At 34.3% G+C, this 15,883-nt stretch overlaps 1 protein-coding gene across 7 annotated transcripts in view; it reads left to right on the top strand.

Moving 5' to 3' along the window:
- Nucleotides 1–15,883, top strand: part of LOC118534503 (sodium channel protein type 3 subunit alpha) — a 116,557-nt gene that overhangs the window by 57,140 nt on the left and 43,534 nt on the right. For 3 of the 7 annotated variants that reach the window (XM_036090435.2, XM_036090434.2, XM_036090433.2), the window contains 3 exons: nt 901–1,107; nt 8,559–8,849; nt 14,543–14,890. In XM_036090435.2, coding sequence (XP_035946328.1) covers nt 901–1,107; nt 8,559–8,849; nt 14,543–14,890 — 846 coding nt within the window. Of the gene's footprint in view, nt 1–900; nt 1,108–8,558; nt 8,850–14,542; nt 14,891–15,883 lie in introns of those variants that run through there. The other 4 variants (XM_036090439.2, XM_036090438.2, XM_036090437.2 and 1 more) reach the window with 4 other exon arrangements.

The raw sequence follows: 15,883 nt of genomic DNA, 5'->3' as shown, positions 1-15,883 counted from the left end.
GTGCTTTTTATAAGGCATTAATCCCATTCCTGACAGCTCCACCTTCACCATCTAATCACCTCCCAAAGGCCCCATCTTCTAATACTATCACATTGGGCACTAGATTTTCAACTGAGGAATTTTGGGGAGACACAAGCATTCAGACCACAGCAGTAAGGTTCAAATTAACATGTGTGAGATTTAATTTTATGAACATAAATGAACTGACAAGTATCAATACTTGTTAGTAAGACTCTAGAATACAGAGGAGGGTCCAGTACAAAGCAAATATGCCTAGAATCCCAATTGTTCATTCAGTCAGTACATGTACAGTAAAAACTTCTTATATGAAGGACATTCTGCTAGGAACTATAGAAGATGGAAAGAATCTTCATGGCTTTGAGTTCATAATCTAATTGTAGATATAAAAAGAACATGTGAAAATATTTAAAAATCAATTACATAAAAAATTTCAAGTTAAACCCATGGTTAATTGGGGCTAGAAAAGGAGGAAAGAAAGACGTTATCTTTAGATGGTGTAGTATAGGCCGCCATGGAAGTAGAACTCCATTGAAAGGAATTAAAGGTAGTGTTCTTATTTGTTAATAGTGCCCCCCATTATGGACTCTAAGATTTTCGTAGGGTTTCGTATATATGTCCAATATATACTAATTTGAAATGTGTGTTTGTATCAAATGACACTACAGTCAAGGCTCAGATTAATTTAAATGTTATTTGTGTGTGTGTGCACACGTATGCATGCACTTACACATGTGTTCATTTTAACAGCAAACAAATCTTGGTCAAAATACACTGGATGCTAAAAAGTATTCATCTCCTCACTACCTAATTATGGAAATCAAATCTTTATTTGGGGACATTATATAAAATACTGATGAAATTATCCTTTGTTTCCCCTAGACATTACGTGCTGCTGGAAAAACATACATGATATTTTTTGTCCTGGTGATTTTCTTGGGATCTTTCTATTTGGTGAATTTGATCCTGGCTGTGGTGGCCATGGCCTATGAGGAACAGAATCAGGCCACCTTGGAAGAGGCAGAACAGAAAGAGGCTGAATTTCAGCAAATGCTGGAACAGCTTAAAAAGCAACAGGAAGAAGCTCAGGTACTGAGTGATAATAAGCAAAGTTTTATTATTATTGTTACTGTTATTATTATTGTAAGTTTTAAGTAGGAATATTGTTGTAGCATAGAGGTCAAACCAGCTTTTCGTTTGGTATACAGGCATTATCATTAGAAATAAGAGAAAGCTATTCAAACCCAAAATTATTTCTGAAGTTGAGATCAAAGGAACTTTTTGACATTATATATAAACAAATTATTTTGGGGTAGAAAACACATTCAAGATAAGGTAAACTATGAAAGTGTCTCATGAAACCTGAGGGGAGAATCTGACATTCAGTTTAATGTGAAAAGATGCATAACTGATATTTCCAACTATTCATGTTTCGCCCCTAATTATAACATTTAAGGTTTTATTCTGAAGTTAATTGATCTCAAATGTTAACAAGAAAACTTTATGTATACCTACTCTTAACCATTCTTTGGGGTTTCTGTAGCATAAAAGGTGTCTGCTACAGCCCCTATCGGGATATCAGGAAAGCATCTGCATTAGATGACAACTTTAAATTCTCATTAATATTGAAAGGCTATTTGAGCTCAGGGAATAGTGAATGGGGCATTCAAGTCTTGAGGGAAGAGACAGAACAGTATTTGCTTAAAAGGAAAAAAAAACCACATAAATTGAAGGTGAAAATCATGGGAAGACAGTAAAATCTGACTCATGGTAGTAAGAGTTCCTCTACATCTTTATCTGTACTCGGTATGGTCAGTCTTATTAGCCATTCTACTAAGTACCTCATTGTTTTATTCTGCATTTTCTTAATGACTAATGATGTTGAGCATATTTTCATGTTATTTTCTACCTGTGTAGCTTCTATTGTGAAGTGGATGTTTAAATCTTTTGCCCATTTTGTTTTCTTGAGTTTCGAGTAGTCTTTATATATCCTGGTCCTTTAGTCCTTAATGATATATATGCTTTGCAGATATTTTCTCCTAATCTGTAACTTGTCGTTTCATTCTCCTAATAGTATTTTTGGATAAAAATTAAATTTGGATGAAGTATACTTTATCAGGTTTTGTTTGTTTGTTTGGTCATGCTTTTGGTGTTGTATCTATTTTTGCCAAATCAACATCATAAAGATTTCCTATTTTTATTCCTAAAAGCTTTATAGTTTCATGTTTTATATTTAGGTCAATGACCCATCTTCAGTTAATTTTTGTGTAAGGTGTAATTTATATGTTGAGATTTTTTTTTTTGCATATGGATATCAAATTACTACATTACCATTTGTTTTTGTTATTGTTTTTCTTTTTTAAATTTAAATTCAATTAATTAACATATAATGTATTATTGGTTTCAGAGGTACAGGTCAATTATTCATCAGTCTTATATAATACCCAGTGCTCATTACATCACATGCCCTCCTTAATGTCTATCACCCAGTTACCCCATCTGTCTACCCCCTTCCCCTCCAGCAACCTTCAGTTTGTTTCCTATGATTAAGAGCCTCTTATGGTTTGTCTCCCTCTCTGATTTCATCTTGTTTTATTTTTTCCTCTCTTCCCCTATGATCTTCTTTTTTGTTTCTTAAGTTCCACATATCAGTGAGATTATAGGATAATTGTCTTTCTCTGACTGGCTTTTTTCGCTTAGCATAATACCCTCTAGTTCCACCCACTTGCAAATGACAAGATTTCTTTTTTTTCTTTTATTCATGGGTGCAGGTGCCCCTTCAGATCACTACATTTATATCTTTAGGGTAAATACCTAGTAATGCAATTGCTGGGTCGTAGGGTAGCTCTATTTTCAACTTTTTGAGGAACCTCCATACTGTTTTCCAGAGTGGCTGCCCCAGCTTGCATTCCCACCAACAGTGGAGGAGGGTTCCCCTTTCTCTGCATCCTCGCCAACATCTGTCATTTCCTGACTTGTTAGTTTTAGCCATTCTGACTGGGGCAGCACCATTTGTTGAACAAAATATTCTTTCTCCACTAAATTGCCTTTGAACCTTGTCAAAAATCAGTTGTCCAGATGTGAATGGGATTTGTTTATTCTGTTCTGTTCAATTGATTTGTTTCTCTTTACAGCAATACACATTCTCTTTATTTCTGTAGCTGTTTAATAAATCTTGAAATCAGATAGTTATAGCTCTCCAATTTTTTTTTCCAAAGCTGTTCTAACCATTCTAAGTCCTTTCCAGCTTCATAGGACTTTTAGAATTACCTTGTCAATTTCCGTTCCATTAGTTTCTGTTGCTATGTCTTCAAGTTTATCATCTTTTCTTCTGTAATGTCTGCTAAACTATTAATCCTATCCAGTGCATTTTTCATTTCAGTTTTTGTAGTTTTCATCTCTAAAACCTTGATCTGCATCTCTTTTATATTTCCCATGTCTCTAGCATTTTGAACATACACAATATTGTTATAGTAACTATTTAAGGTCCTTTTCTTCTAATTCTAACGTCAGATCTTGATCAGTTTTAATTAAATTTTTTCTTCACTACTGGCCATATATTTCTGATTTTTTTTTTTTTTTTTTGCATTCCTGACAATTTTCAATTGAATTCCAGACACTGTTAATTTTACCTTTTTGGGGTGCTGGATATGTTTGTATTCCTATAAAAATCCTTGATCCTTATTTGGGGACATTAGTTACATTACTTATAAACAGCTTGATACTTTTCCATCTCAAAACCTTTGAAGATTTGTTAGGTAGAACTAGCAGAGCATCTAGTCTAGGGTTAACTATTCCCTACCAATGAGTGAAGATCCTTTTGAACACTCTACCCAATGTGCCATTAATGCAGTCTTCAAAACCAGTGTTACATGTATTTTGTCTGTTTTGGTGGTTGTTTCAGGAGGGACAGCGAATCCCTGCTACTATATCTTAGCCAGGAGCAGTAGTCCAAACAGCTTTTGTACATAGTGACTTTTTGATACATAGTGTTTTTTTTTTTTTTTTCAGATGGACAGTTCCAGATATTTAAAGCATTATTTGAATGACAGATTTATAGATTCAATGGGTAGAGTCAAAATTTAAGTTTTTAATAATTCTGAGTTAATTTGAAGATGCACAACATATAGCATTAAGTCCTTTTCTTTGAGGCATTTTTTGGTGAGACAGGGATTTGACAATGAACTGTTTAGCTGGTTACCCAGCCCAACCATATTCTTAGCATTTCTTAAACATGCTAGCTTTGCTATTTTCCTCTTACCATTGGGTACAGAGTAGTATCATGGCTATATTTTAGTGATTTTATAAGGAAAGCTTTAAATAAGTTTGGTGACACTTAAAAATCTCATAAAATATACCTCATGCTTGGCAGAAAGTTCTACTACATTTCAAGTACTTAAGAGTTTATTTCAGATCACTATAAATAAAACATTTGTAAGATAATGAAATATGTTATCTATTTACAGGGCAATTATTTATTTCAAAGTTTTAAATGAATATGGGAAATAATATTTGTAGATTGTACATAAATGTATTTTATAGCATTGGATTATTCTATTATCATTTATAAAAACAGACAAAGCAATGTGCTTGAAAATACTATATAGATATATAGTACAGGAGTAAGAGTACATTCTGAAATTCAGCCACTTTAGGGTAAAATATAGCATCAATTAAAAGAGTAGTATCTTTTAAATTTAGAAGTAAAAGTGCACAATGTCTGTTAGAAGTTTAAAGAATCTAATTATCTACATCCTAATTAGGTCAACTAAAAAATGTGCATTCTTTTCACTTAAAAGTCAGTTACTGAATTCCAGTGATCAAATCATGATTTGGCTCAGCTTTAGCTTCATATGTACAAAAATTTAAACTGATCCTAGGGTAAATGATCCCAGTGTTTTAATTTGGACTGGGATGACACAGTACCAATCCAATTTTACCTCCTTATTGAGAACACAGGTAACAATGCCCAGTAAATAGCCAGTACTAAAACAGAGGAAGGTGTTGGAAGCAGACAGAGAGGGAGACATAGTCTACCCATGAGATCATTGGTGCTCCACTGTAACTTATGTCTTGCTAACCACCTGTCACTCTTCAAAGGTACCATCTAGCCAATGACTTCATAAGGCCTAGCATCTCTTCCATTTTCATTTAGTATCTGTTGAAGGACCTCCTAAAGCTAGTCTTTGTTTAGACATGAAAAAGTAACAGTAAGCTCAGTGAACTCACAAATCAAGTGTAACTTTAAAGGATGATTGAAGACAAAACACAACCAAAAAAAAAAAAAAATGTTTTACACTGAATCATCATAACTGTGCTTGGCATTTAATTTGTGATCTTTAAATGCCTAATGGTGCCCAAGACAGCATATCCCATAGCAGTATATACAACTCTGATAGGAAAAATTTAATAGGAAGCTTTGGGACAAAATTAGAAATACTGGCATTTAAGAGAGCCAATATAATTAGAGGTAAAATTGAAACAGGTATTATAGTTAATGTCTTGTGATTCTGAATGGGCTTTTTAAACTGGATTTATGTTTTAAAGTGAAGTGTAATTACAAGCAGTCACGCGGCTTTATTTCTTAAGGACACACAAACACAGTGAGTTATAGAGCTTACACTGAATCACACAGAAATGTTATAAGAAGAACTAGGGCACCTGGGTGGCTCAGTCGTTAAGTGTCTGCCTTCAGCTCAGGTCATGATCCCAGGGTCCTGGGATCGAGCCCCGCATCGGGCTCCCTGCTCAGCGGGAAGCCTGCTTCTCCCTCTCCCACTCCCCCTGCTTGTGTTCCCTCTCTCGCTGTCTCTCTCTCTGTTGAAAAATAAATAAAATCTTTAAAAAAAAAAAAAAGAAGAAGAACTAAATGTTACTCCTTGAGTAAATATTAAGCATATATTTGTTATTTGTTACAAGAGGAATTCATCAAGGGGGTGCCTGGGTGGCTCAGTTGCCTAAGGATCTGTCTTTGGTTCAGGTCATGGTCCCACGATCCTGAGGGCTCCATATTGGGCTCCCTGCTCAGCAGGGAGTCTGCTTCTCCCTCCCCTTCTGCTGCTCCCCCTGCTTGTGCGCTTGCTCTTTCTCTCTCTCTCTGTCACATAATTTTTTTAAAAAAAGAGGAATTCATCAAGCCAGTGAAAGCAATACTCTTAGTCTAAGTAAGCAGGACATTGGTCTTGTCACAGAGATGGGTAGAAACAGGTACACAGACATAAGAGGTGACAGGAAACATCTGCCTTTGAGGGAATCGGCAAATCACTGGCAGTGGAACAATGACAGATTGAGTTGATGAGTGACACAGAAAATGTGTTGTGTCAGGAGGTTACCACTGTTGCCTTATAAATGCTTTAGTTTTGAGTTATTTGTACAGTTATCCAGAATAGGTAGGGAAATCATGTCTTATGCAAAACAAATTCCGGAAGTGATTTAAATGAACATGAGTTTCAGGATTATGGCAAAAGAATATTACCACCACTTCCTTTGTTTCTAACTACAAACAAGTCAATACATGATTAATGCTATGTGTTGCACTGTGTTACTGTGTATACAAAGTGGAAAGAATAATTAAGGGCTTTATTTGGATAAAAATAAATATATGTATATTCATTCTTTCAACAAGTGCTGTACATTATGTATCTTCTATGTATCAAGCACTAAGCAACTATATTTAACTTGCTACAAATAAGTGCCTCATTTATTCACTTTATTTTATATATATTTACATTAGCCTCATTCATCTTTACAAAAGGCCTTTAATATTTCTCATCTTCTACTACTGACATTAAAAGTGATACTAATAATCAAGAATTAAATAAAAAATCTGGTTATATGACTGTATGTAATTCCGTAAATACCCAAATTCTGAATTACTGTTCCATTTAATTGCTAGGCATTGTCTTATACTGAGTCTTAAATTGAATATAGTATTCAATATAAACAAATATCTGTTTTCCATTTTATGTACATTTTACATTGCTTAGCCCAACACATACTTAATACTATATGTAGTACTATGGTTCCCATCCCTGGGATCATGACAATCCTAGAGAATTTGTATTTATAGCACCTTTAGATTTAAAACTTTTTTTTTCTTTGTAATGTGTTGAGATGAGATTCAGAAATGGAAGCTTCTGTGGAGGATTTGCTTCTCCTCAGGAAGAAAAAAACAAAAAGCACATGTTGTCATAATCATTATAAATTTTATCTTCTTTCCTAAAATGTTTCTGTTATACAGACCATTCTGACACATAGTTTTTTACAGTATCTTGAAAATTCAAGTCTATATATGTCTTATTCTTCACCCACCCCAGTGTCTGAGACAATTGACAGAATGCCTTTTTCATCTTTATTCACCAAACACTTACTGGACACTTTTTATGTCAGGTGACATACTAGGCAATGTGTACAAATGCATTTGACAAAATTCCTATCTAGCATATATCTAGTGGAGAAAATAAAACAAAATGGGTAGATAAATTAGAGTTGTTTGTATTTAGTAATGACATATGTAAAGAATTGAACCAGTATTCTCATAATTTAATCATTTCCACTTCCATGATCATATTTAAAAACAGGAATATACTTAATGAGAACTCAGCTTTGATAGGAACTATATCACTGTTTCATATCCTCTAGTCATGGTTAGATCACTTCCAGTCTAAAAATACTATTCATTACAAAACAATTTGCCGTGCTTCACCTCAGAGCTGGTTGTTTCTTTAGTACATGCAGAAATTCAAAATGATTAAATATACTTAGTGCTGAAACATAAAAAGAAAATATTTAAAGAAGATCTTATAATCCCTTAAATGATTATTTCAGGTACTTATTGATTGATATGTTAATCATTTGTTATTATTTATAACAGATAATTTATAAACATTAAAAAATTTAAAGCTAAAATGCTATGTAAGAAATTAATCATGTTAACTCTGGAATTAACATAACCCCAGGGCTGTGAGCTATAGTACTAAGTGTAATTCAAATGAAGGAAGAGGTCAAACTAGCCAATATATTCCCATTACTTCTATCTAGTGGTAAAATAATACACACTTTAAATTCTTTGAGTTCACAAAAAGGGAAAAGAAGAAGTCTTAGACCTAGATTTAGAAGGAAAAAAATACCACTCGGTTGTTCACAATCACACGTGGGAAGAACAAGCCTGTGGATGGAATTGGAATAGTAATCAGACCAGCAACCACCACTAAGAGAACATTTGCTTTTAAAATGTAGAAGATATTTTTAAGAGAGAAATTTTCCTTGAAAATGAAGCTAATCTCAAAAGAGTTATTTTTTTTTAAAGACTCTCCAAGAGATGCGCCAAACCAGACTTTTCCTGCCTTAATGCATAGGTTAGCATATTGCTTTATACTGTTTTAAATTGTCATTATTAAGTAAACTCTCTAAGACACAATGTAATGACCAGAAGACACAATGTTTACCTATAGTTAGTAGTCTTAATGGCAACATTTGTACATAGTCAACTGTTTCCAAAATCACTTGTTGTAAACAGTGCCTGGCTTTGTCTTAAACAGGCAGTTGCAGCAGCATCAGCTGCTTCAAGAGATTTCAGTGGAATAGGTGGGTTAGGAGAGCTCCTGGAAAGTTCTTCAGAAGCATCAAAGTTAAGTTCTAAAAGCGCTAAGGAGTGGAGGAACCGAAGGAAGAAAAGAAGACAAAGGGAGCATCTTGAAGGAAACAACAAAGGAGAGGGAGACAGGTTTCCCAAATCTGAATCTGAGGACAGTGTCAAAAGAAGAAGCTTCCTTTTCTCCATGGATGGAAACAGACTGAATAGTGACAAGAAATTCTACTCCCCTCATCAGGTATGGTTTTCTATGAAGTGCTCCAGTTTGTTCTGTCATTGCTATTGCTTTGTAATTACTGTATTTTGTTTTGGTATATTTTTGTAATATCTGATATAAATGAGGAACAAGGAACTAACATTTAACATGATTATTTAATTTGCATCATAAGCTGTCTTTAAAAGAGACTTTTATTAAACCATAATAACTTTTAAGGCAATCAGCTTTAAACATACTCTATTTTGAGGCCATGTTTCTTAATTTTCTGTTTTTGGGGGGTAAGGAGGGTAAAACTTACCTATCAGACTTCTCTCTTCAGTGAGAGTTTGCAATCTCTTGTTTACCTTTTTCATTTTGAGACCTCAAATGAACTTATTATCTTTGGATATGGGTATCTGCCTTTATTATCTGAGGTTGTAATTGCCACATATGCATGAATTTTGAAAAGAAATGTCTCTGGATTTTGCCTTGATCTTTTGATATGTGAACCATGCTGTCGTAAGTCTCCATTATGCTGACATGGTGTCATGCTATGAGACATTAGAATGAAATGATGACCTAAATGCTCTTGGAAGAGACCTAAATTGAAGACAGTCTATTTTTGCTCTGACTTAATGCCAACTACACGGTTCTTCAGCATATTTTCAAGTCAAAGAGGGAAAGTAGTTTTAACTCTGTTTGTTAATACATTTTATGGGTTGCATAATGTAAAGAGTAAATAATTATGAAATCTGTGATAAGTACACTTATGACTTTGAACACTATTTGGTTCCAAAAGAATTTCATGTGCCATGAATTATTAACTCTCTAAGCATATTAATCTGGGTCAGAATTATACCCTAAAAATAATGCTTTGAGGGACACTACATAAATAAGATAAAGCAAAAAACTATATATCCACCAAGAGGTATGATATCCTTCTTATAAAGAACAAAAACTTCTTTAAAAATTGGAGTGATAAGCACAAATTCAGCATAGTGTTTAGCTCTTGGTTGGGAAGAAAGAGCATATGCAAGTTATCAATGGGTGTTTATCATTTGTATTGAATATGTAAATAAAATTTAAAAAATAAATAAACTCCATATTAATAACTTGAATTCTCATATTAGGAAAAAATAGATGTGCACACATGAGAAGTTAAAAGATAAAAACCATTTTCTTCCAGATAATGCCAATATCAAGAGATCTAATTATTATCTTGCATAAAACAAATATAAAGTATGGTTTAAATAAGTACCACACGTTTGGGATTAACTGGAAGCTCTACTGGGCAAGTTAGTTTCTCTGACCAGATTCTTTTGGCTTAAACTGTTACCTTGATATTTTAGCATTATTAGGACTATTAGGAGTCATTAGGATTAGGCGTATTTGACACTATACCATAATGACTGACGTCACAGAAGCTTGTGTTCATATCTCAACTCCCAAGTGAGTACTGTTACCCTACTCAAGTGATTTGTATTTTTGTAAGATTTCTGTAAAAGGGGGGCGCCTGGGTGGCTCGGTTGTTAAGTGTCTGCCTTCGGCTCAGGTCATGATCCCGGGGTCCTAGGATCAAGCCCCGCATCGGGCTCCCTCCTCAGTGGGAAGCCTGCTTCTTCCTCTCCCACTCCCCCTGCTTGTGTTCCCTCTCTCACTGTGTCTCTCTCTGTCAAATAAATAAATAAAATCTTTAAAAAAATAAAAAAAATAAAAAAATAAAAGATTTCTGTAAAAGGGGGTAATAATGTCTACCTTAAAGATTTGTGAGAGATTAAGCAATATATAGAAACCTTATGTGACAAAGAGTAAAGCTCTTATTAAGTTAAAATTGGTGAATGATTCCAAATGAGGGAAACTAAAAACTTCTGAGTAGTTGCAATTATCACATAGGTGTATGCACAGTAGCAATATTTACATGAGCATATTTATATGTTTTTGAAAACAGTATTGTTTCCATCATTGTTTCATCACTGTGCTCAAATAGAAACTGGATTCAGCCAATCAACGAATATTTATTGACCACCTACTATGTGGCAGAAATAGTTCTAGAAAATGAAAATACTTTGTGACATCATGGAAATTTATACTAAAGAAGAAGCCAGACAATAAATAAGATAAATAAGTTACAGACTATGTTAGAAGGTGATAAGTGCTGTGGGAAAAAATAAGCAAATCACAAAAAGGGGATCAGGAGCACTAAGTGGATGTAAAAATTTTAAATAGAGTGGTTTGGGAAGTCCTCACTGTAAAGGAGACATTTAAGCAAAGATTTTTCAGGAGGCAAAGGAAGAGACTATCTCATTGAAGAGCATCCCAGATTCACGGAAGAGCCAAGTGTAAGGCCTGCCACGGCAGTATGCCTGGAATGCTCAAGGAGCAGCTCGGAGGCCTGTGGTGAGTGAACCACAGAGAGGCAAGAGCAGAAAGAAATTAGGTGGCAGCCAGAGTTTTAACACTAAAAACAGAATCAGTATATACATATGTTACATGTAGTTCATTTTATAGTATTTGTAGATAGATAGTAGGTAGGTAGATAAATGGACAGACAGATGGGAGATATTTCAAAAGTAAAAGAAAGATCCTATTAACACTGATATATACAAATCCCAGTAAAAACAGGCAGGGAGCATAACATAACTCATAAGCAAAAATATACCAGAAGCTGTTTACAATTTCTGGTTGTATAAATAAAAAAGGGCTCTGTGATAGTAAAGAGAATCAGCGAAGGTAGTAGGAATAGGAAGCAGAAGATGGACATGGCATGAGTTCAAAACAAATTTATCTTCTGAAAATGTGAGGGCAGGGAAGCCACCAATTATGGGTACCCTGCCCTCTACTAACATAAATTTTTAAATGTTATTTTACATTTATTACATTATTTTATCTTCAAATAGATAAATCATGTTCATAGTACAACATGAAAAGGTACTTAAGGGTGTACAATGGGAAGTGAATCCCCTCCAAAGATTTTAGCTATGTTGTTTGGACACACCGAGACAATTTCTTTTAAACCAGGTTTGTTGCTATAACCAAGTATAGTTGTTGATTTATTGAAAACACTGATAGGTACATACAGTTAACTTGAAATGCTATTGAGTATTTCCAATACTCACTTTACATGTTTCCATGAGAACATCTTTATATTCTCTGCATCATCTTCTATCTGGACTTTTCCCAATTGACTTCAAGTTCAATCCCTACCTGCAGGATTGTGTTTTACAGACCTAATTTCTTCTATTTTCCCTTTTGTTAACAAAAATTATAAGAGAGAAAGTTCATATTTACCTTCCTGGAACAAGGCAAAAAAATAAAGATACCTGGGATTCATGTTTTGTCATGCCTGAAGCAAAGAAAAATGGCCTTTCGGTCCTTAAAGCATAAAAGCTTGTTTTCCTTAGAGAAAGGGCTGCCACAGCTGTGGGTATTCCCTCTACTTTGCTGCATCTTCTAGTGTGTTATTTTTGGTTTATCTTCTCTGAATACTATTTTTGTTATCTTCTTTTTCAGTCTCTGTTGCTTTGAAAGCTGTGCTCACACCCATTATTATACTTTCCAAAGAGTGAATAGAAGTTTCAAATAAAAGTCAAAATTCTGGAATGCTTTTGAAAACACCCCAACATAAAAACATTCAAATTAAAGGCATGTACCAGATACCTTATATACATGCACACATACCATATACTCTCAACCAATATAGTACAGACTGATTTTCAGTTTCCAAAGACAGTCGCTGAACATAGGTATACTAAGATGATTACATTGAACCATCCTAGGGATTAATGCAAGAGAAAGAGTATTCTTCTAGTACCTGCATTAGAATCACCTGGAATGTGTGTTGAATATTCAGATTCCAGAGTCCTATTCCCTACTTACTGAATCCCAAGTCAAATAAAAAACAAAACAAAACAAAACAAAACCTGGGACCTAAAAATACACACTAAAGTTTTGAAACACAAGTCTGATAATGACCAGTATTATATTGATAATTAAAATTGAGTCTAAGGAAATTAAAACATTAACATTGTTTATTACTGGGGGTTGAGTTTAAGTCTTCACGATATCTGATTTCTTGATCACTTCGATTAACTAGAAAATCAGTCTAGCTACTGTCTGACATTGGGTAGCCAACTGTGTGCAAACTAAGTGTCAAAAAAGCACAGTCTTGGGTTGGACAAGCTGGATAGTCTAACTATGTCCAAAGCAACAGTACATTTCTTAATGAATACTATCTTTCCAGAACATCACTATGACAGAGGGCAACACGATTATTCTGGTGCTTTGCAATCTGGGAAAAGCCATAAAAATAAAGCTAAAAATGGGGCCTAAGAAAATGAGCATGACCTAATTAGGCAGAGGATCCAAAAATAAATTTGATGGAGTCTGCCTTTCCTATGTTTTTTCCCACTAAAATTATTTTATTTGGCTTTATACTTAAGTTTGGAAGAAGAATGGAAAGGTACAGGAATGTTTACTGTGGCCATATGGATATGTATGCATATGTGTGTGTACATATATATACATATATAGGTATATATACATATATACATGCACGTATATATATATATATAAAACCCTGGCTATGAAGACAGGTAGGGGAGGTCACAAGAGTCCAAGCAGGGGGGAGCAATGGGGAATGTCATTGTTAACAATGAGGAGAGTAAACAAAGATTCCACAGACTGAATAGAGATGGTTTTGAAAACTATGACCAAGGCTAGAATAGACATATTTGGTGCTGCTAGTTTAAAATTCATTCAAAAGGTGAAAGAATGGATTTCATGCTAAATCTTCATTTTCTAGTACCAGAAACCATTTACTCAATTTATTTGTGAACACATGTAATAAAAAAGTTTTGAATCATCCAGTTACTTTTAATAAAATTAAAGTGAGATCAAAAGAATAAGCTGTCTTCTACATCACCCTCCTCGGTAAAGTCATGTACATATGTCTTGCTTTTTTAATCTAGTGTTGAATTTTAAGTAATAATAGCAATTTATATGGCACTTTAGGAAGTCTCTCTGTTGTGTTTGTTTTGACATGTATTCTCTTAAGGTGAATCACTAGTAGCTATTTGGGAAACTATTAGCAAATTTGGAAGACAGCATCATAGGTAAGTTTCATGACTTTTATTCCCACGTGGACAGAGATAAACAGATCCAGAAAAAGAGTACACTAATTTCCTTTTAGAATTCAAAAGAAGAGAACAGAGAGATAATAGTTTTGTTTTTAAGTCATTATCTAGAAGTAACGTATTTGGTACAGATATTTTAAATTTGAGCCAACAATCTCTCTTGAGCCATAATTTATTTTCCAAGTTGCATGCCCTTCAGATCATAGCATTTCAGAGTAAAAGCCATCTACTATTTGTTTAACCACCACTTGCTCCAAAAAGAATTATTTGTCCTTTCTAGCATCACATTCCACACCTATAACATTATGATAACAAAATCCACCTCACAGTATTGGAGTTAAGATCAAATGAAATGGTTGTGCACTTAGCAAATTGCAAATTAGGATTCTTAATCAGAAAAAAACACTCTTTATACTTAAATTTGCACTGTGGTCTTTAATAAAAATATCAAAACGTACGTGTTATCTATAAACTTGATTACCTGTATTTAAGAGCAAGAGTATTCTAATCCAAATGCAAACAGATTCTGCAATATTAAGACTTCTGTTAAGTAACTGTGTTTCCCCGCCCCCCCAATTCCTTTCTTCCTTGCTCTCTCCTCAGTCTCTGTTAAGTATCCGTGGCTCCCTGTTTTCCCCACGACGCAATAGCAAAACAAGCATTTTCAGCTTCAGAGGTCGAGCAAAGGACGTCGGTTCTGAAAATGACTTTGCTGATGATGAGCACAGTACATTTGAAGACAGCGAGAGCAGGAGAGACTCATTGTTTGTGCCGCACAGACACGGAGAGCGACGCAACAGTAACGTTAGTCAGGCCAGTATGTCATCCAGGATGGTGCCAGGGCTTCCAGCAAATGGGAAGATGCACAGCACTGTGGATTGCAATGGTGTGGTTTCCTTGGTGGGTGGACCGTCAGCTCTAACCTCACCTACTGGACAACTTCCGCCAGAGGTGATAATAGATAAGTTAGCTACTACTGACATTATACACCAATTTGAAATAATCGAAGCCTGGGCAGTTTAGCCTGTTACACCATCCTGCTTCCCCAAAATGAAATGCCTCAGAAATAATATATGATTTATTGAATGAAAAATAATAAATCTTTAGAACCAATTGAATTGTTTGGGACCATGAGCTTTCAAATGCCTTAGAGTTTTTAGAGTCCGAGAGAAAACATATCTGCAAATTCAATAGACCTACCAACATAAAATAATGGGCACTGTGACAACCAAATTGTTATTATAAATGTGTGCTCTCACAGAATTATATAATTTTTTATTCAAATTCTGGAAATTTAATATACTTAAAATTAAGTATTATCATGACCAATATATTGATAATATATATTGATATATTGATAATAGGCAGTTTCCATACATGTATCGGTATTACAGGGATGCTAAAATGTTTTGATGTGTATTAAAATGACTCTAAAATGTTTTGATTTCTTATAGGATGGCATATAGAAATAATGAAAGAAATCTCAGGAAAGCACACACATTTCATTGTACATCTGTGTTTGTGCATGGAAAAAAACTGGCCCATATACGTCAATATTGTCAATACAGCTTCAAAGAAAACAATTCAGCTTCACAACATTATAATCCTATTATTTTGGGGGGAGAAGACTGATCTGATTATTAATCATTGAGATAAGCTGAAAATAATCTCCATTTGAGTGAAATGAAACAATATATGACTTTAGCATGCTTATGAAAATTTCTCTGAAAATTCCAACAGGTTAATTAAAACATTCCTGCAACAAAATTGCCCTATACAGCTGCATCTAACTGGTGAATTCTTGTTAAACACTATCACCTGTGATAATTTTTTTAAAAAGTGTTTGTAACTTAATAATAAACTCAGTATTTTATTATTACTTGAAAGTTATTACCTGGAAAAACTGCATGTAGCATGACTGTCCAAAGAAATGCTATGTGGTGT

Source organism: Halichoerus grypus, chromosome 4, assembly GCF_964656455.1.
Source record: "Halichoerus grypus chromosome 4, mHalGry1.hap1.1, whole genome shotgun sequence".
Taxonomy (NCBI): domain Eukaryota; kingdom Metazoa; phylum Chordata; class Mammalia; order Carnivora; family Phocidae; genus Halichoerus; species Halichoerus grypus.
This window is presented reverse-complemented; position numbering and strand designations above follow the sequence as displayed.